Raw genomic sequence first — 13,450 nt, 5'->3', positions numbered from 1 at the left:
AACCCCGACCCCAGGGCCAGGGTTCTAGGCCCCAGCACTGCCCCCACCCCCGGCCCCTGCCCAGCCCACTTACAACGATGCTTTCTCCTTGGCTGTCCACTAAGGGTCCGAGGCTGTCCGGACCCTCGAGTCTGGACGGTCCTGGTGGGCGAGACAGTGCCTGTGACACTCGAGCCTGTACTTCTGAATTCCACGGCCCCTGAATCCGTCCCCTCCTCTGTTTATTCTCTGATGGGGAGCTGTCCTTGGCTTGGGGGTGGCCTTGCCCCCAGACAGAGAGCCGGCTCTTCAGGGCCCCTTGGTGGAGGGGGGGGAGGGGTCAGAGGCTGTGCTGCCCACCGCAGCAGGATTCCTCATTGACCTCTTTTGACCCCCACGGCGGCCTCAGACTCAAAGGGCCTCCCTTTGGGCCCCTCCCTGCAGGATGCTGGAGTATTCGCTGGACCTTCAGAACGTCAGCTTCTCAGCTGTCAGGACAGTCCGTGTGCTGCGACCGCTCAGGGCCATTAACCGGGTGCCCAGTGAGTGACCCCTTGGCCCTCAGCCCCTGCACAGGGAGCCCCAAGAGGAAATATGGAACCCCCAGACCCCACCCCTACCTTCTGACCACTCATAGGCCTGGCGTTCTGAGGCAGACCTCATCAGATAAGGGCTCGGGATGGGGGTGGGGGAATCAGGGCCCCTGGAGCCAAATGGAGCCCCCACACCTGGCTGTGGCACTGGGAGAGTTAGCGGGAAAGACCCTCCCCCTTGTTTCAGACTGATTTGGGGTCAGAGTCTCAGAAATGTTTCAGATGACCCCTCCCTTCAGCTAAAAGACCACTCCCTGCAGCGGAAGGGGGGTGAAGAGTGAGAATGAAGAGAGGCCGGTAGGCCAGGAGGAGTGGGGACAAAGTGTAATGGCCTTTTCTAGCCAGAACGGCCTCTCACGCAGTCTGGTTCTCATTGGTGAGCCCACACTGGCCACACCGAGCATGACTTCTCTCAAAGCAAGGCCACTCCATGTCTCATGCTCCGCCTGTGTCCCCTTCCTCCTTCCCACTCCCTTCCAACCCACTGCCGCAACTGACTGCCGGGACCATTATCTAAATTAAACCGCATTGGTTTCCCGAGCCAGCCAAGCTTTGGCAGCCCTAGCTCCCCCTACATCCTGCCACCCCCCCCCCCACTCTTACTCAGGCCCCCTGTGCAACTCCCCAACCTACACAAGCTGCAAATGGTCTCCACTGAAGTTCCAGAAATGAGGGGTAGGGGCATGTTTGGGGGTTTCTGCACCTGATGTAGCAGCAGCCCCCTGTGCGGTGTGTGCGTGTGTGCGTGTGCGTGTGCGCGTGCGTGTGTGTGTATGAGATGCGGCTGCTTTCGGGTGGGCAGTGCTGCTCGGTGTGCTGGGGTGTTAGTGTTAACGGGAGTTCTGGACGAGGGACAGGGTATCACCCCCGCTCCCACCCCAGGTGATGGCTGGCAGATTTATAGGCCTCTGTCTAACCACCGGTGTAATTCCCTTAATGCAAACCCTGAGGAATTGATCTCAGTTGGAGCACAGAGGAGCCGAAGGAGGATGGGGCTGGAGGGCTGGGGGCGGGGGTGGTGGTGGTGGTGAGGGACTGAGTGAGAAGTCCGGGCCAGAATGGCTGGGCAGGGCGGCTGCATTCACCAAGAGGGTTAATTGGCTGCTGCTTAGAAGCTTTTTCCCTGGAGGGGCAGGGGGCCACGAGTGGCACTTTGGGGGTCAAAACCGGTCATTAGAGGTCTGTGTGCTTAACAAGGGCTTAATGGCCCGGGGGCTGGTTCAGACCATGTGGGGGTGGTCCCAGACCCGGAATGGGGAGGGAGGTATCTCCTCCAGTATCTCCAACAAGGCTTGTTGGGGCACAGCTGTGGTGGCTGTTCCTGCAGAGGGACTTGTTAATTGATGGCCACTTGGAAAGATGGCCTTGTGTCTCCTCACGTCCCGATGTGGGGATCTGTATCAAGCAGAGAATGGACTAGGGGCAGGGGGCTCAGAACCATGGTGAAGCTCGGGGGCATCTGGACTCCTGCTGAAGGGATGGCTCTCAGAGTGAGAGCCTGTCAGCTGATGTCCCTCCTGGAGTTCCCTGCCTCAGTTTCCCCAGTGACTACAGTCGTGATAACTTAGAAAGGTCAGGTGACTGTGTTGGGTGAGAGAAGGAAGTAGGAGAAGAGTGTGTGTGTGTGTGTGTGTGTGTGTGTGTGTGTGTGTGTGTGTTGGGGGGTAGGATCCAGGGACAGAAAGCTGGGCAGCTCTGTGATGCTAGACAAGTCACATCAGTCCTCTGGGCATCCTCGATCCTCATCTGTAAGCTGAGATGATGTGGGGAGTTAGGTGGGGAGCAGTGCAGGAGAGAGCTCTGGAAACCTCCATCTCTGTGTCTCATCCTTGGTGGTACCGTGCCCTGATTCATACGGATGGGCCAAGACGGGTAGTGGGCAGGGGCTGGGGGCTGCCGGGGCTGCCGGTGGAGTTAGAGGTGTCTACCGGTCTCCCGGCCAGCTTGAGCCGGCTGTCTGTGCCCGGGAAGCCCCGATGGGCCTCCTCTGGGAGTGCTGCCTGGCCCCCCCCCCCCCCCCAGCGTGGCTTCTGCCCCACAGGCATGCGCATCCTTGTCACGCTGCTGCTGGACACACTGCCCATGCTGGGCAACGTCTTGCTGCTCTGCTTCTTCGTCTTCTTCATCTTCGGCATCGTTGGCGTCCAGCTGTGGGCGGGGCTCCTTCGTAACCGGTGCTTCCTGCCGGAGAATTTCAGCCTGTGAGTGTTGCCCAGAGTGGGCGTGACCTGGGAGTGGTTGCGGGGGAGGGGGTGGGGCGACCTCAGTCCCCGTTGCCGTTGACATTTCCGTCCTCACACCGGTGCCATGTCTGGTTCTCAAACTTGGCTACGCATTGGAGTCCCCGCGGCCTGGGTCCCGCCCCCCACAGACTCTGATTTCCTCCGTCTGGGGTTCAGCACGGGCGTGGGGAGCCGCACGGGCGTGGGGAGCCGCACAGGCTCCACAATGAGCCTCATGCGCAGCCGCGTGGGAAAACCATCCGTCTGGGACGTAACCTTCCATCAGCCCGACTCTGGAGTTGCACACTCAGTCCGCACACTCCTGGTGCCCTCCAACCCACACCCACAGGCCCCTGCCCCTGCCCCTGCCTGGTGCGTGCCCGGCTCTGCTCCCTGCCTTGCTCACCCTGCGGGTCTCAGCGCGCCCACGCGGCTCGTCCATCCTGGGCCCTCTCCCTGGAGGCCCCCCGCCCCCAGCTCCTCCTGTCCCCTCTGCAGCCCCCTGAGCGTGGACCTGGAGCGCTACTACCAGACGGAGAATGAGGACGAGAACCCCTTCATCTGCTCCCAGCCGCGGGAGAACGGCATGCGCTCGTGCAGGAGTGTGCCCACGCTGCGCGGGGAGGGTGGCGGCGGCCCCCCCTGCGGCCTGGACTACGAGGCCTACAACAGCTCCAGCAACACCACTTGCGTCAACTGGAACCAGTACTACACCAACTGCTCCGCAGGGGAGCACAACCCTTTCAAGGGCGCCATCAACTTCGACAACATCGGCTATGCCTGGATTGCCATCTTCCAGGTGGGGCGGCCTGGGCACGGGGAGGTTCCCCAGAATGCAAGCGCCAGGATGCAGTCTGGCCTCAGAGCGGCCGTCCTCAGGGCTGGGATGGGGTCGGGGCCTCCGAGGGGGCCGCAGGAGGCTTTAGGGGGCCCCAAACCAGCCTGTCCCTCTGCACTCTCCCCAGGTCATCACGCTGGAGGGCTGGGTCGACATCATGTACTTCGTGATGGATGCTCATTCCTTCTACAACTTTATCTACTTCATCCTCCTCATCATCGTGAGTGCTCCTTGGGCCCCTGTGAGAATGAGGGATCCTGGGGACACAGGGTGGGGTGCCCAGAGAGGGGAAGGCCTCCTGGGTCTGAAGTTCTGGCTCTCAGGACGGGTCCCATAGAGAGGCAGGCAGAGAGAGAGGGCACCCGTCATGAGGAGTCAGGAGGAAATCCAAGGTCGAGGCTGGGTTCTATCACTTACTACCACTTATGACCTCTGGCAACGTCATTCCCCACGAGGCCTCCAGCCCCACTTTAGGCCTCAGTAAAAAGGGCGATTCTCAACCCAAGCTGGCATCACCTCTCTCAGGGGGCATTTGGAAATGGCAAAGGGTGGTCCTGTTTCCTACGGGGTCTAGGGGAGCACCGCTGGCGTTTTGTTGGGGGGCTGGGGAGAGCTGGCAAACATCCTGAAATGACTGTCCCCCCAACAGAGGACTGTTACCACCCCCCGTTCCCATCACCCTGTGTTGAGAAACAGTGCCTGACCTCTTGTTCCTTCCAGCTCAGAAATCCCAAGGCTTCCTGAGGGCAGAAGGCAGAGGCAAAAGTAGCAATATTTAATAGTTTTCGTCACCAGCATTCATAGTTAATAATTAAACTGCTACTACTTACAGCTAATATTTATTGAGCATTTACTCTGCGCCAGTCCTGCTCTAAGCACTTTTTCTGTGCTGGTGCATCGAATCCTCACCACGGTCCTGTTATCATCTCTGTTTTATAGAGAGGAAACCCACATGTCTTCACTGGTCTGTCCCCGTCACGGGCTTTGCGGGTGCCGTGGATTAATCTCGCTGGGCGGGCGTTGGGGTTGATGTGTGCTGTGACATCTGCTACCTGCTTAATCCTCATAGTGCTCTGTGGCGGGGGGCGGGGGGGGGTGGCGGAGTGGAGAGGGTGTGGTCCCACCTCCTAAATGAGGACGCTGAGCCTAGCAACGGACTCCAAGTCCAGCCCTTCTCCATGTCACCAAGAGGCCAGTGACAGAGCCAGAGAGAGAGGGACAGATAGGGAGACAAAGAGACGAAGACGGAGATTAAGATCTACTCGGGACTGGGGCGCCTGGGCGGCTCAGTCGGCTCAGCGTCCGACTTCGGCTCAGGTCGCGATCTCACAGCTCGTGAGTTCGAGCCCCGCGTCGGGCTCTGTGCTGACAGCTCAGAGCCTGGAGCCTGCTTTGGATTCCGTGTCTCCCTCCCTCTCTCTGCCCCTCCCCCACTCATGCCATGTCTCTCTCTGTGTCTCAAAAATAAATAAACATCGTAAAAAAAAAAAAAAATCTACTCAGGATTTAGGACAATCTCCAGAGAGAGGTGGAGACAGACTAAGGCAGCTCTTGGTGACAGGCAGAGGCTCTGAGAAAAAGCAAACCCTCCAGGCTATCCCTGCCGCCCCTGCATATGGAAGAGGGGCCACGCCTGGGGCCTCTTCCCCTCCCCCACCGTCACCGGCCACCTGCGGAGTGAGGCCAGCACCTCTGGGAAGCGTGGTCTTCTCACTGTGCTTCTCTCCCTGGGCTGGGGGGAGGGGACGGAAGCAGACAGGGAGGTAAGGGGCCTAGTTTCCACCCACACTCTCCGTGAAGAATCTTCCAAACAGCTCTCTGGAATCATACTAGTGAAGCTAATTATCATAATTACTAGGACACAATCTAGAAAAAAAAAAAAATCTGCCTTGTCACCATAAATATTCATTTCCTTCATTCTGGATTGTTGTCCCAGCGATGCCATCCCGGAGTCCCGGAGAAACTGAGGCAGGGAGGTGGGGGACGAGGGAGCGCGGGCGAGTTCAAGAGTGGCAGCCTGGCTAGCCTGCAGGGGTCAGGGTCCGGGCCATCGCCCGGCTGGGGGAGGGGAGAGGCACGGGGGTACGCGGCCGCGGCAGCGGTGCCCTTTTCTTCAGGATATCTCCTCTTCCTGTCCCCACCCCAACAGGTGGGCTCCTTCTTCATGATCAACCTGTGCCTGGTGGTGATCGCCACGCAGTTCTCAGAGACCAAGCAGCGGGAGAGCCAGCTGATGCGGGAGCAGCGCGTGCGCTTCCTGTCCAATGCCAGCACCCTGGCCAGCTTCTCGGAGCCAGGCAGCTGCTACGAGGAGCTGTTGAAGTACCTGGTGTACGTCCTCCGTAAAGCGGCCCGCAGGCTGGCCCAGGTCTCCCGGGCGGCTGGTGTGCGGGCCGGGCTGCTCAGCAGCCCGGTGCCGCGCGGCGGCCAGGAGCCCCAGCCCGGCGGCAGCTGCTCTCGCTCCCACCGCCGTCCGTCTGTCCACCACCTGGTTCACCACCACCACCACCATCACCACCACTACCACCTGGGCAACGGGACGCTGCGGGCCCCCCGGGCCAGCCCGGAGATCCAGGACAGGGATGCCAACGGGGCCCGCCGGCTGATGCTGCCACCGCCCTCGACGCCCGCCCTCTCCGGGGGCCCCCCGGGGGGCGCAGAGTCTGTACACAGCTTCTACCACGCCGACTGCCGCCTGGAGCCGGTCCGCTGTCAGGCACCCCCTCCCAGATCGCCGTCCGAGACGTCGGGCAGGACCGTGGGCAGCGGGAAGGTGTACCCCACGGTGCACACCAGCCCTCCCCCAGAGATGCTGAAGGAGAAGGCGCTAGTGGAGGCGGCCCCCACCTCCGGACCCCCCACCCTCACCAGCCTCAACATCCCGCCCGGGCCCTACAGCTCCATGCACAAGCTGCTCGAGACACAGAGCACAGGTGAGCGCTCTGGGTGGGGCATGCTGGGACCCTTCCCCGGGGGCCAGGTGGGGTCCTGGAGAGGGTTGGGGGCCTGGCGCCCCAAGGACAGGCCTCTGATTTCCGTTCTGCCACTTGAGGCCTTGGGACCTTCGAGCCGTCCAGTCGCGTCTTTGAGCCCTAATGGCCTCATCTGCTAAAACGGGAATCTTAATTCCCACGTTGTAATGGGAACAATATCGATCATGTAATGAGCACCCGATCTGCTCTGCTCTATGAGGTCAACGGGTGTCGACCGATTGCTGAGTGCCTGTCCCATGCTCTGCGGGCGGAATCCCATCGGATCCTCTCAACAGTGTAGATGCTAAGCTTTCTTGTTGTCCCCATTTTACTGATGAGGAAAAGGAGGCTCGAAGAGGTTGCTTGACTTGCCCAAGGTTGTGCCACCGGGGAGGGGTGAACTCAGGGCCACCTGACGCTGAGGCCCACACACTACATTGTGAGGCCCAGAGGGGCAATGATGTGTGACTGTGGCCAGCATTGCCCCCCACCCCCACCCCACCGCTAAGGAGACTTGTAAACACGACTTTCATTCCCTCCCCACAGGGAGACCGGGGGCCCGGAGCAGGAAGTTCTCAGGGGGTTGCTAGTCTGGTGGGAGGAACACCCAGCGTCACAGGGGAAGTGAGATATTCCCTGCCTGTAGGCGTCCCCCCCGTCAGACAGGGGTGGCGGGCCCTCCTCCGAAGACAGACGCACTGCAGCCGAAGCCCAGGGCCTGGGATTCGGGAAGGCTGTGGCACGTGGGAGCAGTGGGATACGTGTGGGAGTCATGCGGGAACGTGGGCTGGGACAGGAAGATGCCGGTGCGGAATGCCGTGCGAACGGTGCCTGTGCCAGCTTTTCCGCTACCCTGCCATGGGACGTAAGCCAGTCACGTGCATGTGTGTCTCAGCTCCGTCCTGTGTAGAAGGCAGGGCGGGGGCCACCACGGTTGCTGGCGAACCTTCCTGGGTGCAGTCAGAAGGGGGAATGTTATTGGGTGCTTACTAGGGGCTGGGCCCCGAGCTAGGCACCTTCACTTCACGTACGTGCTTTCCCTGCGTGCCCTCCGAGGTGCCCTTCAGCTCTCAGATTCTATGATCAAAGCCGATTTAAATGGACATTGATTGGCGTCTTGGGATAGGTCACTGTGTGCATGAGCGTGTGCGGTCTGGCGTGTATGTATGTGCATGTGTGTGTGCAGGAAGGCGTCCAGTGTGTGTATGTGGGCGTGTGCACGCACGTGTTTGATGTTCGTGCGTGTCTGTGTACACGTGTGTCTGATATGTGCCGTCGAATGGGTGCACGCGCAAGGGCGGTGCCCCTGTCTGGTGAGGACACGTGCCCACGTGTGCATTGTATAACATGCATATATCTGTGCATGCTCATGTTCAGCTGTGCAGGTGTGTGTGGTTCCCAAACAGTACGTATACGCACCCAGTACATGTGTGTATGCAAATGGCCAGTGCACGTGCGTGCATGTGTCCAGTGTGTGTGTGTGTACGTGAGCACACATCTGCGGGTGTGTGTCATAAGGATCCCTTGGAAAATGCTACTCAGAGCAGTGCTGGTGCAGGGCTGACTTTCGCGGGAAGGAGAGATGGTCTAGGCTCCTTGCTAAAGGCTCCCAGGACAGGAGAGCTGCCCAGGACCTCAGAGGACATCAAGGCCACCTGCCAAAGCCCAAGACACCCAACAATGACTGTCAGTAGAATGCTATCGGTATTTGGGGGCATTCTGTTGCTCAGGACTGTCCACACTGCCGGCACTAAGTACTCCTGGCCCATGAAGTGCCTAGAACCCCCACCATTGAAAGAACCCCTAACTTCCTAACTTATTTTATTTTATTTTATTTTATTTTAATGTTTTTATTTATTTTTGAGACATCGAGAGACAGAGCATGAGCAGGGGAGGCAGAGAGAGAGAGCGAGACACAGAATCTGAAGCAGGCTCCAGGCTCTGAGCTGTCAGCACAGGGCCCGATGCAGGGCTTGAACTCACGGACTGTGAGATCATGACCTGAGCTGAAGTCGGACGCTTAACCGACTGAGCCACCCAGGCGCCCCACCTAACTCATTTTATATGTGCTGTGAGGGAAGGGCCGCCCCACACAGGAAACCCTGCAGCCTCTAACCTCTACCCTCCTCTTGTCCCAGGTGCCTGCCAAAGCTCTTGCAAGATCTCCAGCCCTTGCTTGAAGGCGGACAGTGGAGCCTGTGGCCCAGACAGCTGCCCCTACTGTGCCCGGGCGGGGGCAGGGCAGGTGGAGCTCGCCGGCCATGAGATGCCTGACTCAGACAGCGAGGCAGTTTATGAGCTCACACAAGACGCCCAGCACGGTGATCTCCGGGACCCTCACAGCCGGCACCGACAGAGTCTAGGGCTGGACGCAGAGCCCAACTCTGTGCTGGCCTTCTGGAGGCTGATCTGTGACACTTTCCGGAAGATTGTGGACAGCAAGTACTTTGGTCGAGGAATCATGATTGCTATCCTGGTCAACACCCTCAGCATGGGCATCGAGTACCATGAACAGGTAGGGGCATGTGCAAGGGCACGGGCCCTGGACCTGGAGACCCTCTGCCTTCCTCCCCTCCTGCCCCCGGGGTCCCATTGCCTCTCCATGCTGCTAGCCTGATGGCAGGGAGGAGGACAGGAAGGAGGTGCACCAATGTGTGGGGACTTTGGACGGTGAAAACCGATGAATGCCACGCAGTCTGTGTGTTTGGAGGTGGCCCCAGGGCAGGGGCAGGGTCTGAGCTGAGCCTGTTCTATCTGGGAAGGCTTCCCAGAGGAGGTGGGCTTTGAGGTATGTGAGTGAGTGAGGAGCCTCAGGTGTGGGTAAGGCCTCTCTGGAGGGACAAGTCATTGGAAGAGATTTGGGTCTTTGGAGAAGACACAGAGGGGAGAGAAGGTGTTGGGGGATCCCCCAGCCCAGTGCTGGGTCCCCCCCCCCCCCAGCATCCACCTGACTCAGTAACTGGGAGTGTGACCGACTGGCAGCAGGTAGGGGCGAGGAGGAGAGGGTCAGTGGCGGCGCCTTGGTGGAGCTGAGGCCCAGCCGGTAGGGAGGGAGGCCATCTGCTCCCGGCCTCCATTCCGGGAGCCTTGCTGTGAGTGGGGCGGCTGGGTGGATGAGAACGCCCAGCATGCTGAAGAGACTTGAAACCATTGCGTTTGAGGAATCGTTCTAAGAACCGGGATGTTTAGTCAGGAGAAGAGGAGGCTCAGCGGGGACAGGCGAGCTGTCTTCAAATATTTGAAGGGCTGTCATGTGGAAGAGGGAGCAGGCTTGTGTCGTGGGCCGATGGCTGCGAGCAGATGGGATCTGGGCCGAACGGGAGGTGGCTGTTCTCACTCCCAGGGCTGTGCAAGTATGCAAAGGGTGATCTAGGGGACCCCCACCCCTGCCCTCGACCCCCCACGCTGACTGGGGCCGGGCCTCCCAACAGGGCTCCTTCCAGAAGGTGGCCCTTAGTCCTGGTTTGGCCTTCCGGGTCACCCCCCTTGGCTGATTCTCAGGAAAGGAGGGAGGCAGGTGTTCCTCCAGGCCCTTCTGTGCTCTTTCCTGGGTGTTCCTGCCTCCCCGAGGCTCGGGCAGGGGACTGGGCCGCCAGAACTTGACCTTTCCTGGTACAGAACTAAAGGGGTGTGCGGAGGGGGTGGGGGCGGGGCAGGCGCTGGCGACACGGGCCAGGTGGTGCTCATGGCCGAGGGGGATGGAAGGTCTGGGTCCAAGCCAGGGCTGGAGCTGATATGAGACGGTCACTTTTCAGGGGGATCAGAGCCCCCTCCCCAACCCTGCCGACCTCCGTGCCTTTTCACGTGGTGCACGCTCAGCGCCTAACCCAGATGCCCTGTCCAGCCAGGGGCACGCCGGCCCCAGCCCCACCTCCATCACCGTCACACCATGTTGGCACCCCTTCCTCCTGCCTCAGGGCTCTCCCTCCCCCCAGGTGGCTATGCCGGATTCCCTCTTTTTGGAGGTGAGGTGCGGGGAGGGGGCAGGACGCAGGCTGCGGCTCCAGCAGGTGGGGAGTACGGCACCGCAGTAGGCGTGTTGTGTCTGGGCGCACGGGGCACGGTGTGTGTGCACACGCCCGCTCAGCCGGCCCCCTGGGGAGAGGTGCTCCACTCTACCAGGCTGGTGAGGGCAGCCCCTGACCTCCCGTTACCTGGCTCCGTGAGCCTGGACCTCAGCCTCCCCTCCCTCCCCCCAGTTCTAGCCGTGGTCAGGTGTCCCTCTCCCTGGGGGGCGCTGCATCCCGCCACGTGCCCTAGCGGACGCTGCTGGCGGAGGCTTTGACCGCGCTGGGGAGAAGCTGAGTCACGGAGACCGAGGGCCGATGAAGCGGCAGCAGGAAGCCTTTCGGTTAGACGTCAAGAAGGACACCCCCTTGGGGGGGAAATAAAAGCCATCCGTCAGGGGTGCCTGCAGCATCTCCTTGCCCAAGTCCCCGAGGAAAGCAGGGGGCACCCCCCACCAAGCCCTCAGCGGCAGGGGGTCCCCCCCTGGTGGTGGCGCAGCGTCTGCTCCCGGGAGGGGTCTGTGTCAGTACCTGGTCGCTGTGCGGGCCCCACAGGGGTGAGTGGGAGTCCCCAGCAGGCCTGGCAGATGACTGACTGCTCTCCGCAGCCTCAGGGGCCGGGGAAGAAGTCCCAGAAGCAGCCATGGCCCTGTGCTTGCAGGCACTGCGGCGTGAACGTCCCGCCATCTGCGCCTCGGAGCCTGAGCAGGCGGAGGGGGGCCGGGAGGGGGGTGAGGAGATGCGGGGGCAGAGAGACAGAGACTCAGAGGGAGACGGAGACCGGGAGAGGGGGTCCCAGAGAGCAAGACGAAGACCTGGGGGGAGAGAGGCAGGCACGAAGACGGGAGGATGGAGACGCAGGGACAAGAGGGACAGAGCTACGGAGGGGGCGATGGACACTCGGGGACGAGACAGACAGATGGAGGCACAAAGACATCAGGGTGACAGAGACAGAGATGCGGAGAGGGGTTGCAGGGCTCGGGACACAGGTTCAAATGGAGCCTCCCAGACAGGGAGAGGGGAACCAGGTGAGGAACAAAGTTGGGGGGGCACTGAGGGGACGTGGCAACAGAGCAGAGGAGCCACAGTGGCTCGTGGTCTCCCTGCAGCACCCTGAACGAGGCGACCATGTCCATGGACCCTGGTATCGGTCAGGAGAGGATCCCGGTATTGGGGATCCTCAGCGAGGGGCCCAGCCCTCTTCCCCGCCCATGGCTACTGGCCCTCCCCAGGCCTGTCCTCTCCCACTGTCACCTACCTTACCCCCCACTCGGTGTTCCTGCCAGGGATGGTGACGCCCTCCTGCCCCTCTCTACCAACAGAGGAAGCCCCCATTTTGTCATACCCAACCCAAGGTGGGCCCCACGCTGTCCATGGCCTCCTGCTTCCCCCACCCCTTCACCCACTGGCTGGTGAGACCCGCAGGACTGTTTCTCCCAGAGGGACTAGTGAGGAGGACAAGGACATGGGACACTGAGAAGGGAGCAAGAATGTGACTTGAGGACAGAAGTGTCACCTGATGGAGGGATGGAGGACAAGCATGCATGTGCCCCATCCATGAGACAGCAGAATATGGAGCAAGGAACTTATTGTGAATTATCCATCCCTCCCCCTCTCCTTCCATCCCTCCCCCTCTCCTTCCATCCAGCCATCCATCCATCCTTCACCCATCCCTCCATCCCCCCTTCCATCCCTCCCCATCTCCTTCCATCCATCCAGCCATCCTTCTTTCCTTCCTTCCTTCCTTCCTTCCTTCCTTCCTTCCTCCCTCCCACACACATTTCCTGTGCATCAGAGTTGGGGAAAAACATCTTGGTTTGTGGTGTTTATAGCGTTCACCAATTACCATGGTGTAAATGCTGTCACCATGACCCATGTCAAGCTAGCAGCATGATGTCACTGACTGTGGGGTCGGGAAGAGACGTACACACACTGGGCCTAGGACACTGCGTTCTTCCTCTCAGAGAGGTCATCGGCAAGTGAACAGTCATATTTACTTGATGCAGTACGTGCTCAGAGACAGACGTGGGGAGTAGTCTGGGATCCAGACCAGGGAAGGGATTCAGGGAGAGCCCCGCGCAGGATGTGATCTGAGAGCAGAGTCTGCAGGAAGAGCGAGGTGTAGCCAGCAAAAGGGGGGGAGGGGGTAGGGCACAAGATGGGGGGAGGGGTCAGAGGCACCAAACACCAAAACTGAGAGATTTGTGAGGAGTTCAGAATGAGTGGGGCACAGGCTGGGGGCCGGGATGGACAAGTGACAAGAGACCAGTTTGGAAAAAAATTCAGGGCCAGGTCCTGAGAGGGATAGGAAGGAGTTTTTTCCTGAAGGTGATAGGTTCCCCAAAAATGTTTTAAGCGGGTCAGTGATACGAGCAGGTTTGTGCTCTATCAATGGACATTCTGTGGAGCCAAGGAGGGGAGACAGGAAGCAGGGCGGCCAAGGAGAGGGCTACTGCAGTGGTCCAAACGGTTCATACATCTCTGTCCTTGGAAGTGGAGGGAAGAGGGCCGGGGACAGCTGGCAGGTGGCTGAATCTGCAGGACTCGACACCAATTGGAGATTTGGGGGGAGGACACAGCAAGGACAAGACCCAGGTTTCTGCTTAGGGTGGGAGCACTGGGCCTTGAGCAGATTGGGGCTGCAGGACGTTGCATACAAGGCATCCGTGGGCCTACCTAGCAGGCTGCTGGAGCTCAGAAGAGAGTCTGTCTCTGCCGGCGTCTGCCCTGGGGCCAAGCTGCTCCAGGAGGAGTGGGGGTGGTGCGGGGAGGGGGTCTTGGGGACATAGGAGCTTCCTAATCACCCCTTTCATAGCTCCGGGGTGCTGAGGGCAGAGGT

The 13,450-nt window shown here is 60.3% G+C and overlaps 1 protein-coding gene across 10 annotated transcripts in view; it reads left to right on the top strand.

Annotated features, from left to right (window-relative positions):
- Window positions 1-13,450, top strand: part of CACNA1G (calcium voltage-gated channel subunit alpha1 G) — a 61,464-nt gene that overhangs the window by 7,961 nt on the left and 40,053 nt on the right. For all 10 annotated transcript variants that reach the window (XM_042966380.1, XM_042966379.1, XM_042966375.1 and 7 more), the window contains exons 4-9: window positions 424-521; window positions 2,614-2,773; window positions 3,293-3,593; window positions 3,760-3,852; window positions 5,782-6,565; window positions 8,743-9,119. In XM_042966380.1, coding sequence (XP_042822314.1) covers window positions 424-521; window positions 2,614-2,773; window positions 3,293-3,593; window positions 3,760-3,852; window positions 5,782-6,565; window positions 8,743-9,119 — 1,813 coding nt within the window. The remainder of the gene's footprint in view (window positions 1-423; window positions 522-2,613; window positions 2,774-3,292; window positions 3,594-3,759; window positions 3,853-5,781; window positions 6,566-8,742; window positions 9,120-13,450) is intronic.

The sequence above is a fragment of the Panthera tigris genome, chromosome E1 (assembly GCF_018350195.1).
Source record: "Panthera tigris isolate Pti1 chromosome E1, P.tigris_Pti1_mat1.1, whole genome shotgun sequence".
NCBI classification, from domain to species: Eukaryota; Metazoa; Chordata; class Mammalia; order Carnivora; family Felidae; genus Panthera; species Panthera tigris.
Note: the sequence above shows the minus strand (reverse complement) of the source record. Positions and strands in the feature narration are given on the sequence as shown.